This window comes from Ascaphus truei, chromosome 1, assembly GCF_040206685.1.
Source record: "Ascaphus truei isolate aAscTru1 chromosome 1, aAscTru1.hap1, whole genome shotgun sequence".
Lineage (NCBI taxonomy): Eukaryota > Metazoa > Chordata > Amphibia > Anura > Ascaphidae > Ascaphus > Ascaphus truei.
The window spans coordinates 434,815,887-434,836,712 of NC_134483.1; the positions used below are offsets into that span (position 1 = coordinate 434,815,887).

The 20,826-nt window shown below is 39.8% G+C and overlaps 1 protein-coding gene across 2 annotated transcripts in view; it reads right to left on the bottom strand.

Annotated features, from left to right (window-relative positions):
- Positions 1-2,108: 2,108 nt before the first annotated feature.
- Positions 2,109-20,826, bottom strand: part of LARP1B (La ribonucleoprotein 1B) — a 55,831-nt gene continuing 37,113 nt past the window's right edge. Inside the window, exons 6-19 of one of the 2 annotated variants that reach the window (XM_075615424.1) lie at positions 20,541-20,669; positions 19,450-19,612; positions 19,092-19,236; positions 17,762-17,939; positions 13,348-13,520; positions 10,459-10,836; positions 9,587-9,704; positions 8,372-8,541; positions 7,913-8,019; positions 6,331-6,491; positions 5,221-5,365; positions 4,482-4,591; positions 4,267-4,394; positions 2,109-3,679 (exon numbers count right to left, since the gene is read on the bottom strand). In XM_075615424.1, coding sequence (XP_075471539.1) covers positions 3,428-3,679; positions 4,267-4,394; positions 4,482-4,591; positions 5,221-5,365; positions 6,331-6,491; positions 7,913-8,019; positions 8,372-8,541; positions 9,587-9,704; positions 10,459-10,836; positions 13,348-13,520; positions 17,762-17,939; positions 19,092-19,236; positions 19,450-19,612; positions 20,541-20,669 — 2,357 coding nt within the window. In that variant the 3' untranslated portion in view covers positions 2,109-3,427. The remainder of the gene's footprint in view (positions 3,680-4,266; positions 4,395-4,481; positions 4,592-5,220; positions 5,366-6,330; positions 6,492-7,912; positions 8,020-8,371; positions 8,542-9,586; positions 9,705-10,458; positions 10,837-13,347; positions 13,521-17,761; positions 17,940-19,091; positions 19,237-19,449; positions 19,613-20,540; positions 20,670-20,826) is intronic. The other variant, XR_012803960.1, reaches the window with a different exon arrangement.

The window sequence follows — 20,826 nt, forward strand, 5'->3', positions numbered from 1 at the left end:
ACTCTTCTCCCAAAGCATTTAATAAATGAAATGCCGATGAGTGCATAAGGCTTGGGTGTTACTTACCTTCTCTCCAATCACTTCGGGTGACCTGCGGTCATGTGATGACACGTTGCCATGGTGACATCAGATAACACTGCGGGGTCATTTGATGCTGGATACTGGGGGGCGCGAGTACTGGGACTGAGCAGGCAGGGGAGTGCAGGGCCAAATCTTTGCGCATTCCTGGTCTAAGTAATTTGAATTAGTCCACTAATGAGCCTCTTGAATGCTGGGTAGAGCGGTGTATTTTTCTGAGGCATTAGATGTTTATTCGTCCTTTCCACGTGCTACCATATAACGGTTTAGGCCAGAGTTTGCTTATGATTGCACCAGCTGCACTAAACACTCCCTCTGATAACATGCATTTACTCACAGATCTAAAACATGCAAATAGTGTTCTCAGGTTATGTTGATGACAATGTGAAACAAGTGTCTAAGTTTGGTGCTCCCAGGTATTGACATTCACTGAATATACTGTAATGTATATTTGTGTAAAGTTACTCTAGTGTGCAGTGCCCAACCTAAATAATATATGAAAAATGTAAAACAATTAATTGTGACTTGGTAATAATTACTGTGATTAGGTCAATAGATATTTAAAGTGATATGTGAACACACCCCAAAACCCTTCACTCAAACCCCCAAAAAGGAACTAATTTCCAAGTTCCTGGGTACAGATGAGATTCTTCCAAAAGATCAGGGGGGCGGGCGGTGGCAGAAAAAACAGGCAATAGTACAACAATGCTGGCAGCAGGATCTGAAAATCTTATTTGCAATTTGTCGTTTCTCTTGAGATCCTATTCCTTCACCTGGATCATCAAGGACCCATCGCCATTTGTGTGAATATGCAAGTTTATTTTTATAAAATTAGAGTAATCATTCCATAAGATTTCTTCAGATCCTGCTGCAAACATTTTTGTATGTTTTTGAACTATTGCCTGTTCTGCATTTTTATATGCTACTGCCCTATGCTCCCCTGATCCTTTGGAAGGAGTGTGTAGTGTGTTGAAAATAACCAGTGCATGGCCTCCCTCCCACCTATACATTACTGAGAGATGGAACAGTAATTATGGTTTAGGACATACATTAGAACAAATAAATTAAACCAAGCAACAGATTAGGCTAGGTAGAGCCTACCAGGACTGTATTTAAGACAGGATTACAAATGATACAATAAGTAGCAATGATATTTATAATTGAGGAATTAATCACATTAATTCTTATATTGTTGCCTAAATTTTGCATTTGGATTAACAGTGCTATACCCATTAGGTGTCCAGGCAAGAATAACACTGAAATCGGCCAGCACAATCTCAATTGATGTTTTTGTAAACCGTGGATATTTTTCAGAGTACTTGGCTGTCTATTTTTATTTAATTATTTATTTGACTAAGTTCTTACCTTGCCACTGAAAAGTGGTTACAAACCAGGGCATTATAATTAGCTGATTATAACCTGTCTAAAATGTGAGCAGTTTCACCGAACTACTGCTTAGCGGGCATTTTAACTGTAAAAGCAGAGCTAAAATGTTCTAGATTCATATTTTAGTATCATTGAGAGAACTTATGACAGAAGTAAGCAGTGACCTTTTAAGTAGATCCTAAAATTGAGAACATGGTGGAACATGGTTGTATAAATGGATAGTAAGTGGGCATAATGTAGAGCCAGGGGTGCGCAATCTGTTTTCCCTACGCCCCCCTGCTGGCTGTCCCCCTCTCCACGCGTGGCATGCCCCTTACCTCGGCTCTGGCATTCAACATGCCAACAATGTCACGTTGCCATGGCAACATCACCACAACCCTGAGCCAAGGTAAGTGCAGTTTAGAGGCCTTCGGGAACCACGCAGACAATTTCAGGGGGCATGCCCCCCCCCCCCCCCCCCCAGTTTGCACACCGCTGATGTAGAGGAAAGCTACCTGACAAAAGGAAATCTATTTTAAATCTGTTTAAAGAAGGGTAATTTCAAACCTGCTTCAAATCATTCCAGGCCACCAACAAAATTGCCAATAAAGTGCATAACAAAAAAAAATCACTACCTCTTCACAGACATGCCCAACTTCTTTGGCATGTTTTAAATAAAATAAAATATTTTATTTTTAGAAAATTTGCCACAAATTACACTACTGTATAATATGCACACATTGCAAAGTCCTACATGTAACTACTGTATATACAGCTTAAATTCAAATTTACATGTGCATCATTTTAGTGAGTATGAAGACGCTTGGGTTAAAAATATAATAGTCGAGATCTTCAGAAGACGAAGTATAATGCAGCTAACATGGAACGATAATTTGATTCCCCATTTCCAAACAATGATACGTCAATAGGTTTATTGCTAAGTTAAAAACAAATGACGTACCATACTGATATCCTGTAAATGTAGGTGCTCCCTCATGCTCATAAGCCAGGATACAGAGAATTTAACATCCCTTTCCAGGTATCATTGAGTCAGAAAAAAAAAAAACCACCTTTACAAAATAAACTGATTTGCTATTACAATGGGATACAATTAAGACAATCTTTTTACAAAGTTACTCAAAAATACAGTAAAGATGTATTAATACTGTTTTTTTTAAATAAGTCTTACATGTGCTTTTAATAAAGGTTAAAGTGAATTGATTGAAATGCCATTTTGTGTAAAAATGATAATTTTCAGTTGACTATGCATTTGAAATGTAAAAAAATAGACTTCATTTTTTTTTTTGAACATCCACAAAAATACATGAATTTTTTTTTTTACCTGCTTCCACTCAATGAAAGATGTTAAATGTTTAAACAGTGCAAGCATTTTCCTAGTAAATATTCACACAGAACCCCGATATACATCTGCTGAAGTCATAAAAAAAAAAAAAAAAACCCCAAGAGTTTGATTAGCTGTGGTTTACCAAGAACTCTTACAACAGTCTGTGGGAAGCAGCCTATGCCTAACCTAGTATAGCTACAAAAACTTTAAAATGCAAGGTTAAGGTGGATGGGAGACTTCTACTACACAGAATCTTTACTACAGTATTAGCATACATTTCTAAGCATCAAATGATTGTTTATTTTTATAATTATATATACTAGTTGGTAATGATAGTAGGTGGAGGAAGCACAAACTTTTAGAGAAAATTATTTCTCAAGCTATGTTAAAATTTAAGGCATCCAGTTTTTTTTTTTTTTTTTTGCATATTCTTTAGGAATGTTAATTTTGTAAACCACACCTCAGGAAGATCCCAACAAAAGATGCATCACATCAGAAATGGGTGGACACATTTTTAAACTTGGCTGTCAAAACAGAAAATGCATTCCTTGCTTTTGGTGTTAAAGCCTTCACAGTTGCCTCTGAGGTTCCTTGAGCTTCAATACTGCTGTAAAATTGGTTAGTAAAACGTTCATGAGTCTATTTCTCCAGCAGCCCTGCTATGGGCTGGTTTGAGGCAGCACAGTCCTGCGTGGAGTTGCCACTGGGTTTTGCCGGCAACGTCTTCACTTTGGGAGGAAAGTCTGAAGGAACCCGAGAATGGCTGGTAGCTGAGGGTTTAGTAGTATGGGTCGTCTTAGAGGAACCTGAACGATGCCTTTGGCGGCCCGTGTCCTCACTTGCAGAAGTGGAGGTGTGTCTCTTCGGTCCAGATTCCTCGGCAATTGGAGGCTGTAACACATTCAGAACACAATGTACTTGAGGGACCAGAAATGCATTAGAATAAATGTGCTTCTGGATAATTCAGTAGCGGTAAAGCAGATATATATATATATATATAAATATATATATATATATATATATATTTTTTTTTTTTTTCCAAGATGCTTTGTTGCACATCCTTTTCATAGTGTTGCAAAACTATCACAATGTTTGGTTATGATTTACTTTGGAAATTTTCACCATGCAATTTTCCAAAATGGGTTCTTTGCAGGAACAGCTTATTTATTTTTTGCAGGTGGTGCATTGTACATTTTTTATATCGTGCCGCATCCATCATGATTCAGAAAGCTGAGAGAAAAGATGCTGAGCATTTCTCAATTCTACAAACTATTAATTCACACTGGGCAGAGTGACATGAGGAACAGGTTACAAATACAGACCTGTTGCAAAAGTATTCGGAGTATAACAACTTGTGAGGATGTGGCCAATGTTGGAAATGTGCAGAAATGTATTCAATGTAATGAAGGCAAAAATAAACCTGTATAAGGAGACTTTGCTATGTATTGTAAATCACTGTATTAACAATTCAAACTTACATCGACTCTAAAGTCTTCAAGCCTCTTAAACCTGTATAGGTAGTTCTGTAATTTGGGGTCAACAGGCACGTTCTTAGTTTGTGAGTACTTCAGGTAGGCCCAGAACTTCTCCAGCCCATAAAGCTGACCTAATTGTACAGGAAATAAAGATGATCAAATCAGAGAAAGAAACCAAAATGTTAAATCTTTTCCCCATCTCTAGGTTAATACATTACCAGCTTCATAATCCTGTATAGTTTCATTCTGGAAGTCCTTGAATATCTCTGGTCTGAATTTATTTTCCAGTCCATAGCTATAAAACCGGAATAGGCACTCCAACCCATACCTAGAAGTGACATATTGAAAACCAGATAAGGAAATTACTAGTGTTAAGTGGTGCGATGCTGACACAGTCTAGTTCACATGATGCTTTTTTCATCTTCTGTTTAAGAGATTTCAAAGCATCGATGGTGTCCAGTATAAAAAAAATTGACTGCGAGGTAGGAAAATGCATACAAACCATTTGCCAAACAAATGTTTTTATATGTATTTAACTTGCTCAAATGTTCCAAAAAGACGGATGTGCTTATAGAAAGCTGCCGTCTTGTGTGTGTTAATATCAACCTTTAGTACCATTTGGAGGACAGTCCTTAATAAATTGTCAGTTTTAATCATCGTACATTGTAAAAACATTTGATTCACCGAGTGCCGATATTATGTAAACACATGGATCACTGGGTGCTTTGTAACTTGGCCTAGAAAAATTGGCTGTGCCGGTGAAGCACCTTCTGAATTGCTCACTCCAGATCTGACATTTGGTTCAGCATTGTACAAGCGTATTGTTTTTGTGTTTATTTCATAACAAAATTGACCATACAAAGGCAGTGTTCAAGGTAAGCAGCAAGAAATGTTAAACACCGAGATCCAGGGCAGGGAAATGTACTGGGACTAAACCTGTACAGTAAAATCTCTTACCTGTAGTTGACTTTGGCTTCTTCCACTGCAAGCTGTTTAAACTCCTCATACATTTTTTTGTTAAAGTGATCTCGGAGAAAGAAGGACCAGAAACGGAAGAGCGTGTTCATCTCTGGGGACTGCCCGATCCCTAATCGTTTTCTCTCTGAGGATAGGAAAAAAGAAATCTGTTGGATCCAAATCAGCATTTGCCAATTTTAAGTATAGTAAGACTAATATAACCAGTAATTTGGGCTTCAATCAAACAAATTGATTAACTCTAAAAAAAATTACACTAGTGTTATTCGATGTTTATAGATTCTACTACCAATAACTGTCAGTGGGTAAACGGTGTATATAATTCAGCAGGCACTCTTCTACAATTTAAAATAGAATGCAACACCAAATCCGTAAAGAGCTGTTATTCAGTCATCTGTCTTTTGGGGGAGCTCAAGTCTTACATGGTTAACAAATAACAAAAATCAGTAAATGAAGGGGAAGCTCCTTTGTCTGACCGCTGGAGAGACAAAGGTGACCGACTACTGGCCTGACGAACATACAAGGTCATCTGATAGGTCACTTGTAGAACAAAAATATTTCCCTATCTCAGTAACAGTATTGAGAGGGTTGGAGTTCATTACAATGCATCTGATCTGCTATGCAATAAACAATTTGATTGCATAGCTACAATATACATTTTCAGTAGATGGAAGGTGTCAGGTGTCCACACAGGGAAGCTAACTTTCTGTTCTCTATAACGAAGATTTTTTTTCCCCCTTTGTGCATAGTTTTAGCATCTGAATTGGCTTTGCCGTTTTTGGTTACTTACTGAATGAATAGGTCAGGAAAAGTACCATCTTTTAATCGATGTTCAAATCACATTATTGCATATTGATATTGCCATATCTGAACACGAGCTTTTGTGGTCACTTACAAGAACACATGAAGAACAAGTACACAGAAACAGTATACAGTACATGAAGACCTATGGTGTTTACAACTATAATTTCATTTATGAAGACCTCTTATGTCAGTCCATTAGAAAGGTCTAATCTCAGCCAACTTACATCATATTTCTTTTCTTACAGGACCACTAAAAGGCATAACTCTACAAGTTTGTTTCCTTCTTACCATTCAGGCACCTCCGCCGATATTTGTGGTACACTTGCTGTGTAAATCCATTTTCTTTTAAAAGTTCATGAGACGGATGTTGAAACTTTGGCAGAGAGTTAGGCGTGCAGCTATAGCTTCCTACAAGTGGGGCACTTTCTGAGGGGGAAGCATTTGAACTGCTGCAAAACAAATGATTTTGTAAATGGACACAAAGGAAACAACACCTGTTTTAAACTAGTGATCATATCACATACAGAAATATTACATACATTGCGACAAGAAGCTTCAACTTGGAAAGGGGAGATTTAAAATGTGCAGTCCAATGTATGCATCGAAACAAAAAAGTGTCTTAAAAGTATTAGTAAATATTTTAAACAGGAGACGCGTGCGTAATCTCTCCCTCCATGTATTTATCTAGAATTTTTAGAGGAGTATTTTTACTCCACAGAAAAATAAAGCTAGCTCAACCTCTGTGCCCTTTGCTATGTTAAGCTACGTCTAGAAAATGCTGCTTCTTGTCCTAATCATGCGAGGATGATTAGAAAAAAAAAAACAGAAGGGATCACAAAGTTCCACATTTGGAATTATAGGGAAAAGAAAAACCATGTACTGCAGTTTTAGGAACAACAGATCAATGATTCAAACAATCAGCACAGTTGTTTGTGCAAATAGTGAGCATTTGGATCACTTAACCCAAAGTCTTCCTGTGTTTAGTTATTCTGGAAAACGTCTAGGTAACATCAAAAAGGTTTACTTTTTTTTTTTTTGTCCTTCCCAAAATAGCTGCTAAAGTCTTAACAACAAAGCTGCAATTTCACATTTAAACAAGCTTCTATAAATTGCAAATCTCATTTTTGCTGAAGCTCAGAGACCCTGTTTTCGGATACATGTGGAAATAGAAAGAGAAAATGTAGTTTACTGCAACAGTCAACCAGACAATGAATTATGTTGGGGAGGGCCGTTTGCTACTGAACAGGTTTGCAAATTATCTGAAAACAAATATGCTAGTAAATACATTGAAACATTCCCATTAAACATGTCACTGCTATTGATTGGTCTTCAAAAAAGGGCTGCATCTTGTATACAGGCTGCAATAATACTTTTTCTACCATGTTCAAAAACCCTTTGGGTAAGAATTAACTGAAATTCAGCCTTGTTCCAGTCCATAAAACATACCAATGTACAAAATACAAGTATCTTATTCATTGTACCTTTAAATAAGCTACAAACTAAATACACCAAAGTCTGTGTCATCTATAAATGTATGCTTACAAAATGTATAGTACACCTTCCCCACACTATAATGTTTTTTGCTCGAACCAGAATACCCCAAATGTGTGTCCCTGAAAGCCGATTATGGCACATAGCTAGATCCTTCCGTCTAACAGCATTCTAGGTTATGGTGATAAGAAAAGGCGGAGTCTTCTTGTAGAGACTCTTTGTAAATTCAAGTTGACATGGGATTGTTTCTTTTAACTTTTTGATAATCCCAAGTGTTTTTAGAATCTTTTTTTAATTAGTTACCCAAATTCTCCATCTCCCCCAGTTCTTTGACATCAGAAAAGTCCACCATTTACACCCTGCTCAAGTACAGGCTCACCTGACTGAGGAGGTTCGAGGTCTGTGTTCTCTGGAATCCATCACCCAACCAACATGACACTCCAGAGGTGGATTTGAACTGTGTCGGGTTTTCCGCTTTCTTGGAGTCTGCAATTAAAGAAGTGATGTTTGATTATTTTATTACAACAGGCCATGGGAATCACGTCTGTCCAGCTGACAAGATTAAGGAGGGGAAAAAGAAAAAAAACTCCTACAGTTTCCCATTATTCTTAAAAGCATTATGAAGTCATGTGAAGTCACAGCCGTGTTGTGACTACCAGATGTATACATTATACACATCCTCTAGTGCTCAAAGCAAGGTCAAGACATAGCTTGTCAAAACAAATGCTATACAGGAGGATAATTGGTTACATTTCTTTCGTTGCTTTATACAATGAACAGCTAAAACAAATCGCTAAACATGAGGTTAAATGAAATGCACATGGACTGTAAACTTTACCTGCATATCAATGGATTTTGCTTCTTTCACAACAGGGTAAAACCTTGGTGTTTTGCTGGGATCTTGCAAGCGTGGAGTACGAGGTGTTTTTGGTGTTCTTGGAGGGTAAGCCATTGGCGAGTTCGGCACATCGGTTGGAAGGGAGCGTGAAATCACAGAGGCTGTGGCATCTGGAAAGAACCAATGGTCAGATATAAATCTTTTAGGCTTTCCCAACATCTAATTCTTTTCTCTCCTTATGTTTCATATACAGTGCTACCTAACCAAGAATTGGCTACAGCAGACATACCAAAGACAATTTGGCTTATGATTTGGAAAAGGAAATAATCATGGAAACAATCTCGTTAAATGTGTAAAAATGAAATACAGGAAGTTTTATTACAAAACTTGATACAAGGGAAACATTGTTGTGATAGATTAGGCATGCAGCTATTATTTCATAATGACTTGTGCCCTTTTTGTAAGCAGTTTCAAGAGGACAGGCCAACAGTGCTCACATGTTCATTTTACAGAGGCATCTCAAATGTGAAAATGCTTTCCTTGGCTTGTTTCATATTTTAAATCTTCTTAACCCCTTATAGCCCAAGTGCAAAAAGTGGCAGCAATTCCTCTACTGGGAACATTAAACACAAATCAAACAAACGTTTAGGATGGGGGGGAGAAAAACAACAAAACCTAAAGAGATCCAATTGATGGAAAATATAAAAAACCTTTTTAAATACAATGATAGGGACACTAGAGACAAAGGGAATAATAATGGTGTAGAGAAAAAGGCTTTTTTGGTGAAAATATTCCGCAACAATAGAAAACATTTGACTTTTTAATGCCCTATTATTTTGGCTGTTCTATGCTGGTTTGTCTTTAAAGTCACATCACTGTTTGTATCCCCACCCAGAGCTGCCAAAGCTCCACTCTGTATTCGGAAACTACTTTTGTTTAATTGATCCGACCTCTGCAACTACAAACAGGCACCTGCAGCAATCTGTTGTCTGTCAGACAGACTATCATAGCCAAGAGGGAAAAACAAACAAAGATCTGCTAGAACTCCTTTGAATGAACAGAAACTAAAAGGGCAGAAATTCGAATGTATAAAAGCCAAATATGTTGTTTTTTTAGAACACAAGAAATATAAGTATTTATCTCCATACATTAAAATGGTGACCATATAAAGCGAGAGATTCTGCTGAAAACTAACATGTGAACACCAGTGTCTACCTTGTTGGCAATTAGGGAAGCTTGGTGGAGACTCTGCAAGAACTTGGGACTCCGGTACGAGGTTGTCAAACTCTTCTTTACTGATTACATTCAGCTTCCTGAAATTTTCTATTTCTTGCTGATGTTGAAAAGAAAAGATAAACGTGACTAAAGATCTGCAATGCACATGTAAAGCGTCCAATCAGCAGACAAGGATAGCATGCGCCTTTACCTTAGGTCAAGATGTTGGCTACATTACAATTTATTACATAAAGTAGGACTTTGTCTGTGGAAATCCTGGTTCCATATTATTCCTTGCGTTGCACAGATTTGAAAGGAACATTTACCACATTAGCACGACAGTCTAAATTAACTTAAAAAAATAAATAGACAAGACCTGCTTACACAAAACAGACCCCTCCAATAAATACATTTTCCTGGATTTCTTTTTATGTGGATGGCAATATTTACAAAACTCAATAGTTCATTCTGTAATCTCATGCTTTGTCTCCAATGTGGTTTTGCGGTTTAATGCGCAGACCCTTCACCATTTGATCATGGACTCACGTCACAAACATGTCATTTCACAAACCCGCCAACATTTATCTAATAATCTTATATTTATCAACAATTAATAGTGTAGGTAAAGTTACCATAAAGATTTGAAGGTATACAAACTATAATTTAGTATCTGAAAAACTCATGTTGGTCCATTCAAAGACAACCTACACTTTTCCAGGAACAATTCAGTTATTAATTCCCGGTGCTTAAAGTACATTGAGCTACATGTATAGTACCTAATAGTTTTGTCTATGCATTCTCCAATGATACTGTATGTTGAAATATACATATTCCTAATAGAAAGAGGCTGTCCAATTTAATAACAAGCATACCTTTGTTGTTAGATATTCTTGTTCACCTTCAACCATCCATAGATCCTGCTCATAATAGTAAAGTCCATCATTAATAACCTTGCCAAGTTCAGAAGTCATTTTTGCCCGAGAGATATGATTTCCAGTGCGATCTCCACCGGGATGTTTTCTCAGATGAGGCGGTGTCTGTGTCACAATTAAAATCTTATTTAGGTCTTTGTCATCAATTTCATTATCGGAGTCGTTGTCGTCGTCCGACCAGTCCGTGAAGGTGTTTTTGCGACCTTGCATGTGCTGAATCTCTTCATCAAACATGAAGTCCAACTCTTCTTGCTCTTGTTCTTTTTCTTCAGATACTTGTGGTTTGGGGATTGAATGAGGGGTGGGAATCTCCTCTTCCTTTATAGAAAGAGGAAATAGAACTTATATAAAAAAAAACGTGTAATGGAGATTACACAACAATACCATTGTCAGAAAACAGTAGTGGTAAATGACATTAATTCTACGAGAGAGCATTTTTTCCCTGTCAGAATTTCTCCCCTTTGGCTTCATACATCACAAATGATTCTATGATGTCATCAAAATAGTCCATCAACTTACAACAAAAAGAATTTTTATTACAATTCTCAGAACTCTTCATACATGAATAACTGTATTTCTAACTGAACAATAGTGATTGATTGCATTGTACAGTTAAAAATAAGGTAACACATGCAATCATCGTTCAGGAAAAGCTATTGTCTAGTTCAATTTTATATTGCACAATGAAGCCAACAAGAAGTTCTATGGCCTTAAACAATTTGTACAGTATTTCAAACTTTAATAAATACAACAAGCGACAGAAAAGTATAAATGCTACATCCAATATGACAAAAATACACAGTAAAATACTTATATATATATTCTCTTGAAAAAGGGTAATTTAGTTTAACCCTTTGGGCAAAGTATCGTAAGCCTGCAAGCCACGTCAAGGCAGACCCAATTTGCAGGTCCTAACACTACCAGATAACATACTAATATACCTCTATTAGAATTAAAGTTCTCATGTACCTCTAATAGGAGGGAGAAAGACCAATATTGGATCTATATCCAGTAGAATGAAAAAGACCTGCTGACTTGGGAAGTGGGGCGGGCTTAAACCCTTGGAAGGAGGAGCCACTAACCTCCAACAGCTGAGACAGCTGAACATAAGTTAACAAACAACACACAGAACCCCAGCAAACTCATTTTAGGAAACCTTGAGCCCTCACAAAATATATATGTATATAAAAGTGTCAAAAAGGAGAGCTATTGAGCGTGGCAAATGTATACAACAAGCGACAGAGAAGCCCAATGCTACATCCAATATGACAAAAAAAACACAGTAAAATACTTATATATTCTCTTGAAAAAGGGTCATTTAGTTTAGCCCTTTGGCCAAAGCATCGTAAGCCTGCAAGCCACGTCAAGGCAGACCCAGTTTAACGAATGAGCAGAGGGTAAATTCAAATCATCTAACATGTTTTTATAGCACACGGAAACAGGTTAATATTGATATATTTTCCCTCAAATGGAGCGGACAGTGCACACAGTGCGGTATATAGAACTTTGCAGGCACCAGGAGTTTGTGCCTGTGAGAGCTTACACTCCCAATTGTTGGTGCCCGAGTCAAGTGACTTCTCCACAGTGCAGGCGAAGCTAACACTAGGCTATGAACCAAGCTCGCAAATGCACACAGCCCCAGTAAGCTCAGAATCCAAACACACCATATATATATATATATGTGAAAAAGGAGTCAGACGGAGATTGTAACCTCATGTATGAGAACAGGAGAAACTAGAATCTGGGGGTCAGGATAACCCCATCTCTACTCCAGCTGCAGGATTACACGGTCAATTTTGACCAATTTCAAGATTGGGAAAAGTTTTTTTTATATATTCCTAATTCCTAATACATAATCCCTTCTGTCTTCCTATTGGTCCGCATAACATGGACCTTTAAATAGCAATGAGATACCGACATAACCATCACATGTAAGTATCTCGGATAGAAGGGGGTCCCGTGAACCCCGTTTCGCTCGCGTGTGTTAATAATGATAATAAAATTATATATATATTTATTATTATTAAACACATGCGGGCGAAACAGGGGGTTCACGTTAATTTTAACTCCAGGGACCCCCTTCTATCCGAGATACTCACATGTGAAGGTTATGTCGGTATCTCATTGCTATTTAAAGGTCCATGTCATGCGGACCAATAGGAAGCCAGAAGGAATTATGTTACTATTGATCAGAGTGACCTTTAAACATTTTCTGTGCCCAGGTGAAGTCATTTACCGGCAGGCACTTCAGATGTTATTACCTCGGGAGGCAAGAGGTCCTCGGGTCAACGTGGTTAAGCAACATGTAATGTAGGAAAATGTAGAGAAAACTGATGTTTATGATCTATTTGTGTGTGATAAACCTTGTTTAGATAAAATACTTTGGTTATTTGTTGTTGGTCAGTTTATTTAAATTTGTGTAGTTCTGGTAGACTATTGGCTAAAATGTCGATGGTTTACTTAATTCAAGTTGTCTATTAAACACATGCAAAAAATTGCAGCCAAAGTTTAATGCGGAGCAATTATCCATGCGCTCTTCTGGCTGGATATTAACTGGTGTACCGTTTTATGAACCAGATTTCATCCATTTTACATGAAATGCACAAATCAAATGTTGGATGTACCCAGAGTTTTCTTTGGATTAGTGCAGATTACGCTTTATTTATCACTAAGTCCTCACTATATTACCCACCTGCAATTTTTCAGCAACTACAAGACAGCAATATTGGAATGGAATCTGTAAGCAATACGGGTGCGCTCATATATTTGATCAAAATTCAAACTATTACAATAAACAAAACGCAAATATTTTTTTAGTGGCCACATTACTTTTGGTTTGACAGGGGATGTCCGATGTCTCCTTTTAACTTCTATCCACGCCTCAAATTCCAGCTCTGGCAAGCTTGTGGAGAGGCCTTTTGACATGGTTTGTAAATTGCTTGGCTCTTTGCTTCCACCCTGAAAGAGAGAGCTTCCTTGCCTTGGAGAATTTGGTGCAGACTCTAAAATTGTGAGGACGAGATTTTAGTTTAGTAAGTAAATAGCCACTAAAATGAATACACTTCTAGAAATTACAGAAATTATGGGATTTGAGGAACCTCCAAAATACAAAATTACAATGACAATTTCAACAAATCTAAAGCAATTAATAAATCCAAAATGTTTCTACATGCCTCTGATGCCATATAACCATTGTCCACAAAAACCATACAATGGAGAAGCATCTTATTTAAAGAAGCAATCCAAGCATCTTAAACTAAATAAAAAACTTTTTTTTTTTTAATATATACAGCCTTTGATTACATTTATTGAAAATGAAATTGCCTAAGCTGCCGATCAATTCATTCTCCCATGATCGACCAGCAAAGATCCTGCTTCCCCAGGTTCACACAATAGCTGCTTTTCAGTTTCAATCAGTCCTTCAGTCAGTGTAATTCCGTGATTATACTGGCGTCAGGCGTGCGACCGCATGATGTCACGCGCACACACAACCTGCACTGGAGGCATTGGGAGGCGACGGAGGCGTGGCGTCATGTGAGCGGTTCGCCGCTCGCGCGCCAAGAACAATTACAAATGTATTTTCAAAAAATTGCGCGCTTGGACGCGTGCAATATGTGTGCGCTGATTGGACAACATTAATTTGTTTTGGCGGCGCCCAGCACCACTATAATCGCAGCCTAACTCAGCAGCAACAATGTATTCTTATATTGCTTAGGTGACATTATCTATTGTTACAGTTTGCAGCTCAAACTGCTGGGAATATTGGCAACAAATTATCATTGCATTGCTGGGAAAGTGTTTAAAACCTTCTATAGAAATCAAATGATTATTCTTATATTAAAACTCATTAAAAATGGCCTTAAGAGTTGAATTTAAAAAAAGAAATGGGGAGAGGTATTATCTAAAACTACAGAACCGATTAAAAAAAAACACATGTAGGATATTGCTTGGATTGCTCCTTTAATGCACAAAAGCAGCATTTTAGGATTTACGATGTTATGTTCTTTTAGAAGATGAAAGTGAGCAGCAATTACATGCTTATTTGCTTAAGGCTAGAGGAGGGGATTTTTCTTTTTCCACTTGCTGTTTAAATACTTCCAGAAGAAGCTCCACAAACTAAATGTGAGGCAAGTATTTGTAACATCTGTAAGCTGAATGCATTTAATGTACCTTTTCTCACACACTTAAAACAGAATAAAACTTATGTGAAGCTAGAGGAAGAGCCAAGTCGCAATATACCGCAACCAGCTCTAATGAATCACTTGTGTGACCTTGACAGTGCCACACAATATACTGTGGATTACACTGTACTTCTGAAGAACAGGCAAAAATAGGAACAAGGCAGAGCACTGCCAAAAATATATAAGGAGGAGGCTCACATAGGTAAAATTACATTAATTTTATTGGATCACATAAAACCCTCGATACAAAAGTAATGCACCTACGCGTTTTGGGCTAGCACGCCCTTTATCACACCCTTGATAAAGAGCGTGCTAGCCCGAAACGCATCGGTGCGTTACTTTTGTATCGAGGGTCTTATGTGATCCAATAAAATACGCACGTATTTGTAGCAGTATAAGCCAAGGTTTATGAAACCTGGATAAAACGTGAAATGCTGCTTTCAATACCACCGAGGGTGGGTGTGATTAATGAAACTGATTAAATAAAACACAGCTCTTCATTATTTCTTGGTCATCCATAAGAGCATAGCAAAACCCACTAAAATTAGCTACAAAGTTAATTAAGCAAAATATTATTCCCTATATAAATCGCCTGCATTGCTCTCAGTGCAGCCCTGGTCAGTCCCTACACACATGATTTAGCATAGGTTCAGTCACAGCAACTGGAAGGATGCACAAATGACTCGCTGATAAGTGCTGGTTCCTCCCCACTCCCACCACAATGTTCTTTTACTAAATGTGCCATGTTCTTGAATTCGGCCTGCTTTACAAGTCTCTCTCTCTGCACACATTTTTTGGACATCACAAAATCGAAGTGTTCTTCTAATTTGATTTTGATGCCTACAAGAAAAAGCTCTTCCGATCTCTCCCTTCCATCATCAGTGCATTTTTCATTGGCCACCTACGGATATTAGCCAAAACAGCTGATTGCCAATGTGTGCCCTGCCAATAGTGGAAACTCAATTTTATTCAACAGCATAAAGGAGTAATATCACATGCCTACTGTAAAACACCAATGCAAAAGACTGCACTTAAGTAATAATCCCCTCAGAACAGGGCATTACTGGCCAATAATGCCCTGGCTGGAAGAGTTGAAGGCCCGAGGCGAAGCCAGGGCATTATTGGCCAGTAATGCCCTGTTCTGAGGGGATTATTACTATTATAGGCTAAATGTAGGCTATTTTTTTAATTTTTCATAAAAAAAGATACATTTTTGTAGTCATTGATTTTTATCAGTGTATGTACACCTGTGTAGGAAAAAGTAATAAAGTAGAAGATGAGAGGGCTGAGGGGCGAGAGAGAGAGAGAGAGGTGTAGGGGGGGGGGGGGGAAGAGAGGTGTAGAAGGAGGGGGGAGAGAGAAGTGAAGGGGGGGGAAGAGAGAAGTAAAGGAGGGGGGGGGAAGAGAGAAGTGAAGGAGGGGGGGGAAGAGAGCAGTGAAGGAGGGGGGGAAGAGAGAAGTGGTGGTGGGGGGAGATGGGTGAGGGGGGGTAAGAGGGAGGCGAGGGGGGGTAAGAGGGAGGCGAGGGGGGGGTAAGAGGGAGGCGAGGGGGGGTAAGAGGGAGGCGAGGGGGGAAGAGGGAGGCGAGGGGGGGAAGAGGGAGGCGAGGGGGGGAAGAGGGAGGCGAGGGGGGGGAAGAGGGAGGCGAGGGGGGGGAAGAGGGAGGCGAGGGGGGGGAAGAGGGAGGCGAGGGGGGGGAAGAGGGAGGCGAGGGGGGGAAGAGGGAGGCGAGGGGGGGAAGAGGGAGGCGAGGGGGGGAAGAGGGAGGCGAGGGGGGGAAGAGGGAGGCGAGGGGGGGGAAGAGGGAGGCGAGGGGGGGGGAAGAGGGAGGCGAGGGGGGGGAAGAGGGAGGCGAGGCAGGGGAAGAGGGAGGCGAGGGGGGGGGAAGAGGGAGGCGAGGGGCGAGAAGAGGGAGGGCAGTGGGGGTTTAGAGGGGTGAGGGGGAAGAGAGGTGAGGGGGAAGAGAGGTGAGTGGGAAGAGAGGTGAGGGGGAAGAGAGGTGAGGGGGAAGAGAGAAGTGAGGGGGGAAAAAAGGTGGAGGAGGGGGGGGAAGAGAGAAGTGGTGGTGGGGGGAGAGAGGCGAGGGGTAAGAGGGAGGTGAGGGGGGAAGAGAGAGGTGAGGGGGGGAAGAGAGAGGTGAGGGGGGGAAGAGAGGTGAGGAGGGAGAGAGAGAGGTGAGATGGGAGAGAGAGAGGTGAGGAGGGAGAGAGGTGAGGAGGGAGAGAGAGGTGAGGGGGGGAGTGAGGTGAGGGGGGGAGTGAGGTGAGGGGGGAGTGAGGTGAGGGGGGAGTGAGGTGAGGGGGGGAGTGAGGGGGAGAGAGAGAGGTGAGGGGGGAGAGAGGTGAGGGGGGAGAGAGATGTGAGGGGGGAGAGAGAGAGACGTGAGGGGGAGAGAGAGACGTGAGGGGGAGAGAGAGACGTGAGGGGAGAAAAGAGGTGAGGGGGGGAATGGAGGGGGAGAGGTGGGTGGAGGGGGGATGTGGGAGAGAAGTGGGGGGACTGTGATATTAACTACAACTAAATAAAATGAAATACAAATTACCTTACAGTAGCACAGACAATAGATGTGGTGAGAAATATTACTTTGTTGCAAGCAACAAAGTTACCAGTTGGGACACAGCAGCTTCTGACAGCACTAGCAGCTGTGAGAGAGAGAGGGGGGGGAGAGAGGCTGCTTGTGCTGCGGTGTTCAGTGTGCTCAGTGAGGAGAGGAGCTGAGGTGCTGCAGTTAAGATTTAAACTTGCCGGTTTCTTTCTCAGCGCCAGCCCCTGCATCTCTGCTTTGATGCGAGTTGGCAAGTTGTCAAAAATTCCGGGCATTACTGAATGAATAATGCCCGGAATTCTGACCAATCAGAGAGCAGGGATTTCAGTAATGCCCGGAATTTTACTGCTTTCGCTTATAATTGAAAATAATTAGCTCCTCAAGATGTTACTTGGTAAATATGAGAGCATGGCTTGTTAATTCTTATTAGACCCCTTTACTTGAGAAACAGAATATTATGGATACTTGAAACTGGTATCTGTTTCAGCCGAAGGCGGTGCAAAACAATATGTACTACCTGTGTTGTGAGATTCCAATGCTTTTCCAGGAATAAATTCTGGACACTCGATGAACTGAGAAAAGTCAGTGTGTGCAACGCTAAGTGCAGGTGCACCAGGAATTGGCCATTTCTCTGGATCCATTCTTGGCCTCATCTTTTGGTCTATTATTACCACAACTGTACTGTCTTTTAAGGCCTGAAATAAGAACACTTTAATTCAGTATATGAATGCCTGCAGGACCCTACTAAAAACACTTGATACTTGAAGATTTTACAGTGCAATATCTATGCAATAAATAAAACATGCTGCATCAGGCATGACATGCAATGACCACGTGAAATTGAATGTAAAATAAAGCAGTACACAGCATTTGAAAATAAAAATAAGAGATGAATAAAAACTCAACAGAGATATAACAATGACTATAGGAACTGATAAACTAGAACAAGGCTTTCCAACCCTTTTTTAAATTGTGTCCTCCCCCCACCACCCCACCACAAATCCCCATTTAAACACATTTTACTGCCTACTCAGACTATTGCTGATAAAAAAAAAACTGTTTGATCGATCCCAGGGAATATAGTGTCCTGAGTTTGTGGGGGTAACACACGCTTAAGACCCCAAACTGCACCTCAGTGTGTGCAGACAGCATTCGTGGTACAGATGTCAATTACAGCTGGAGCTTCCAAAGTCACGCACCACAATGCCCTGCCGCTGTGGATGCAAAGCATTGTGGGGAGCGACTTTGGAAGCTCCAGCTGTAATAACAAATTGCCGTTTGGGGCCTTGCCAAGTGTGCAGTACCAACACGGATTCAGGAACCCACTATACTGCCTGGGGTGTACCGCTGAACCCCATGGAGACACCTCTTGGCATTTGTGAACCCCCTGTTGGGAATCACAGTGCTAGAAGTCATATAGATATAGACACACAAAATACACCTTTTTTTTTATTATGGCTTTCAGAAAACAGATTCCCATTATATTTCAGTAAAAGAGATATGCAAGTGAAAGACAGATAATGCAGTCATAGATGGGTTTCATGCCGTTTGTGTTTACACATGGACTTCCTGGCATTTGGTCATTTGTTTGTTTCTCCATGCAACTTAATCTCTTAACCCTTTTACAATGAATCCTGCAATGCATTTCGGATCACAAAGCAATGTGTTCTGATTCACTTCTGTCTGGGAAACATCCAGAGAACGCTGGAGTAAGTGTGCCATTCTTACAGTTAATTTATAGTACTTGGAAAAAGTACAGTACATATACACACAACCAGAATACATCGAAAAGCACCCTTTTGAATAGTGAGAATTCACAAAAGGCCTTATTCATGTTTCTACTTTACCTCGCATATGAGGTTAACGTCAGTGGTCAAAGCCTGCACTCGATGGAAGCTGGCGATCAGAGAAAGAGGTAAAAATCCCTGCAGGTCCATCTTTCTCCTGAGAAAGAAGTCCCGCTCCAAGTTTTCCATGCTAAAGTAATACTCACTATAGAGAATAACAAATACAAGTTAATGTCTCAAATCTCCTAACTATATGGGTTGTTTTAGAGGCTTATTTAATTACATTCATAGTGCAGTAAATTCCATGCTTATTCAAGTCGTTACTGGATAAGAAATAAAATATGGCAGGCCTATAGCAGGGTTGTAGACTACCATGAACAGTACACTGTACAACAACAAGAAACAAGGATATGCTTACATCTGGCGTTTGATGTACTCCTTAAGTAGAGTTTCATCCACAGGATACATCTGTACCCCACTCCCATCCTCGTAATAATACATCATACTTGTATTAACTTCAGGTTGGTGGGACGCTGTCCTTTCACTGTACTCCCGAAATCCATGAGAATACTCATAATGTACTTTTGTAGAAAGTGGAAAGCAATAACAGGAGAGAAACAGAAGAAATGTCAACATAACAGCAGATTAATATATATAAATAAATACAGATCTCTATCTATAGATATAGACACACAGCACTATCCATCAGTGCATATTGTAGCAGTGTGACTCATATCACATTCGTTACCCTTCTGTACTAGAATATGTGGTTTCCACCAGCCAGCGCTTGTGGTAGCTGTATCACTTATATCATTCCCATTTCCCTGTTGTATTATTATGGCTGTAACATATTCTCTGCTATTTTGTAAAGTTAAGAATTCCTTGCTTATGATGTAACCTGCAAGCTACTTACTGATATCGGTTTAAATGTTATTTGTTACACAATGCATTTTCACTACCGTTTCCAGTAATAACGCAACTCCCTTATTTTGAGCTTGCTTCCAAAGTTGGGTCCAGCATTGTGTGCACGGCCATATTGCTAACCCCATCTACCATTACACTTTCTGCATTATGATTCCTGTCTATGACATGATTACCTTCCCATATGATCCTTACAGATTCTAAGACACATGTTGGATCTTTATTTTTATGTTTCCCATTTATTTAGTATTTAAAAATGTGTCCAAGGTTTTCAATGTTGGTGTTTAGTAAAAGGTAACTGAGGACTGAAACATTGATTCAATAAAAATAAGTTTAAGACTGAAATAAGACCCGTGACTGTCTGTCCTCTATACAAAGTCTTTGTAGGTCAGCAGGCAGTGGGGTGGACTGCTCCAATGCAATGTATTGCATCAAGTGTAGATAGTGTAAAGAGCAGGCACTCCTGTACTAATCAGTGAAATGCTTTATTTGTCGCAGCCTTTCTTTATCTAGATCTGTAAATAGTCACAGAAATTAGGTGTGTGTTTTTTTAACTATTTCTTAACAGACTAAAAAAAGAATACATACTGTGAGGCTTGCCTCTTCCTCGTGCTCGTCCTCTGCCTCGTCCTCGGCCCCTAAAACTTCCTCCGACGTTGCCTCCTTCACGTGTTGTGCTTGAAACTTCATCCAGGTCATCTCGATCACGTCGCCAACCTTCACAAAGATGACATTGTGAGAGCGTGGTTTGGGAGCGGCCCTGGGGTTTTATGCATTATGAGTGCAACCAATTATCTTCCACATTTAAGATCATTGCATATAGATATATAAACCCTGCGTTCATTTCCCCCGACCCCAGAGACACTTGCCTGTA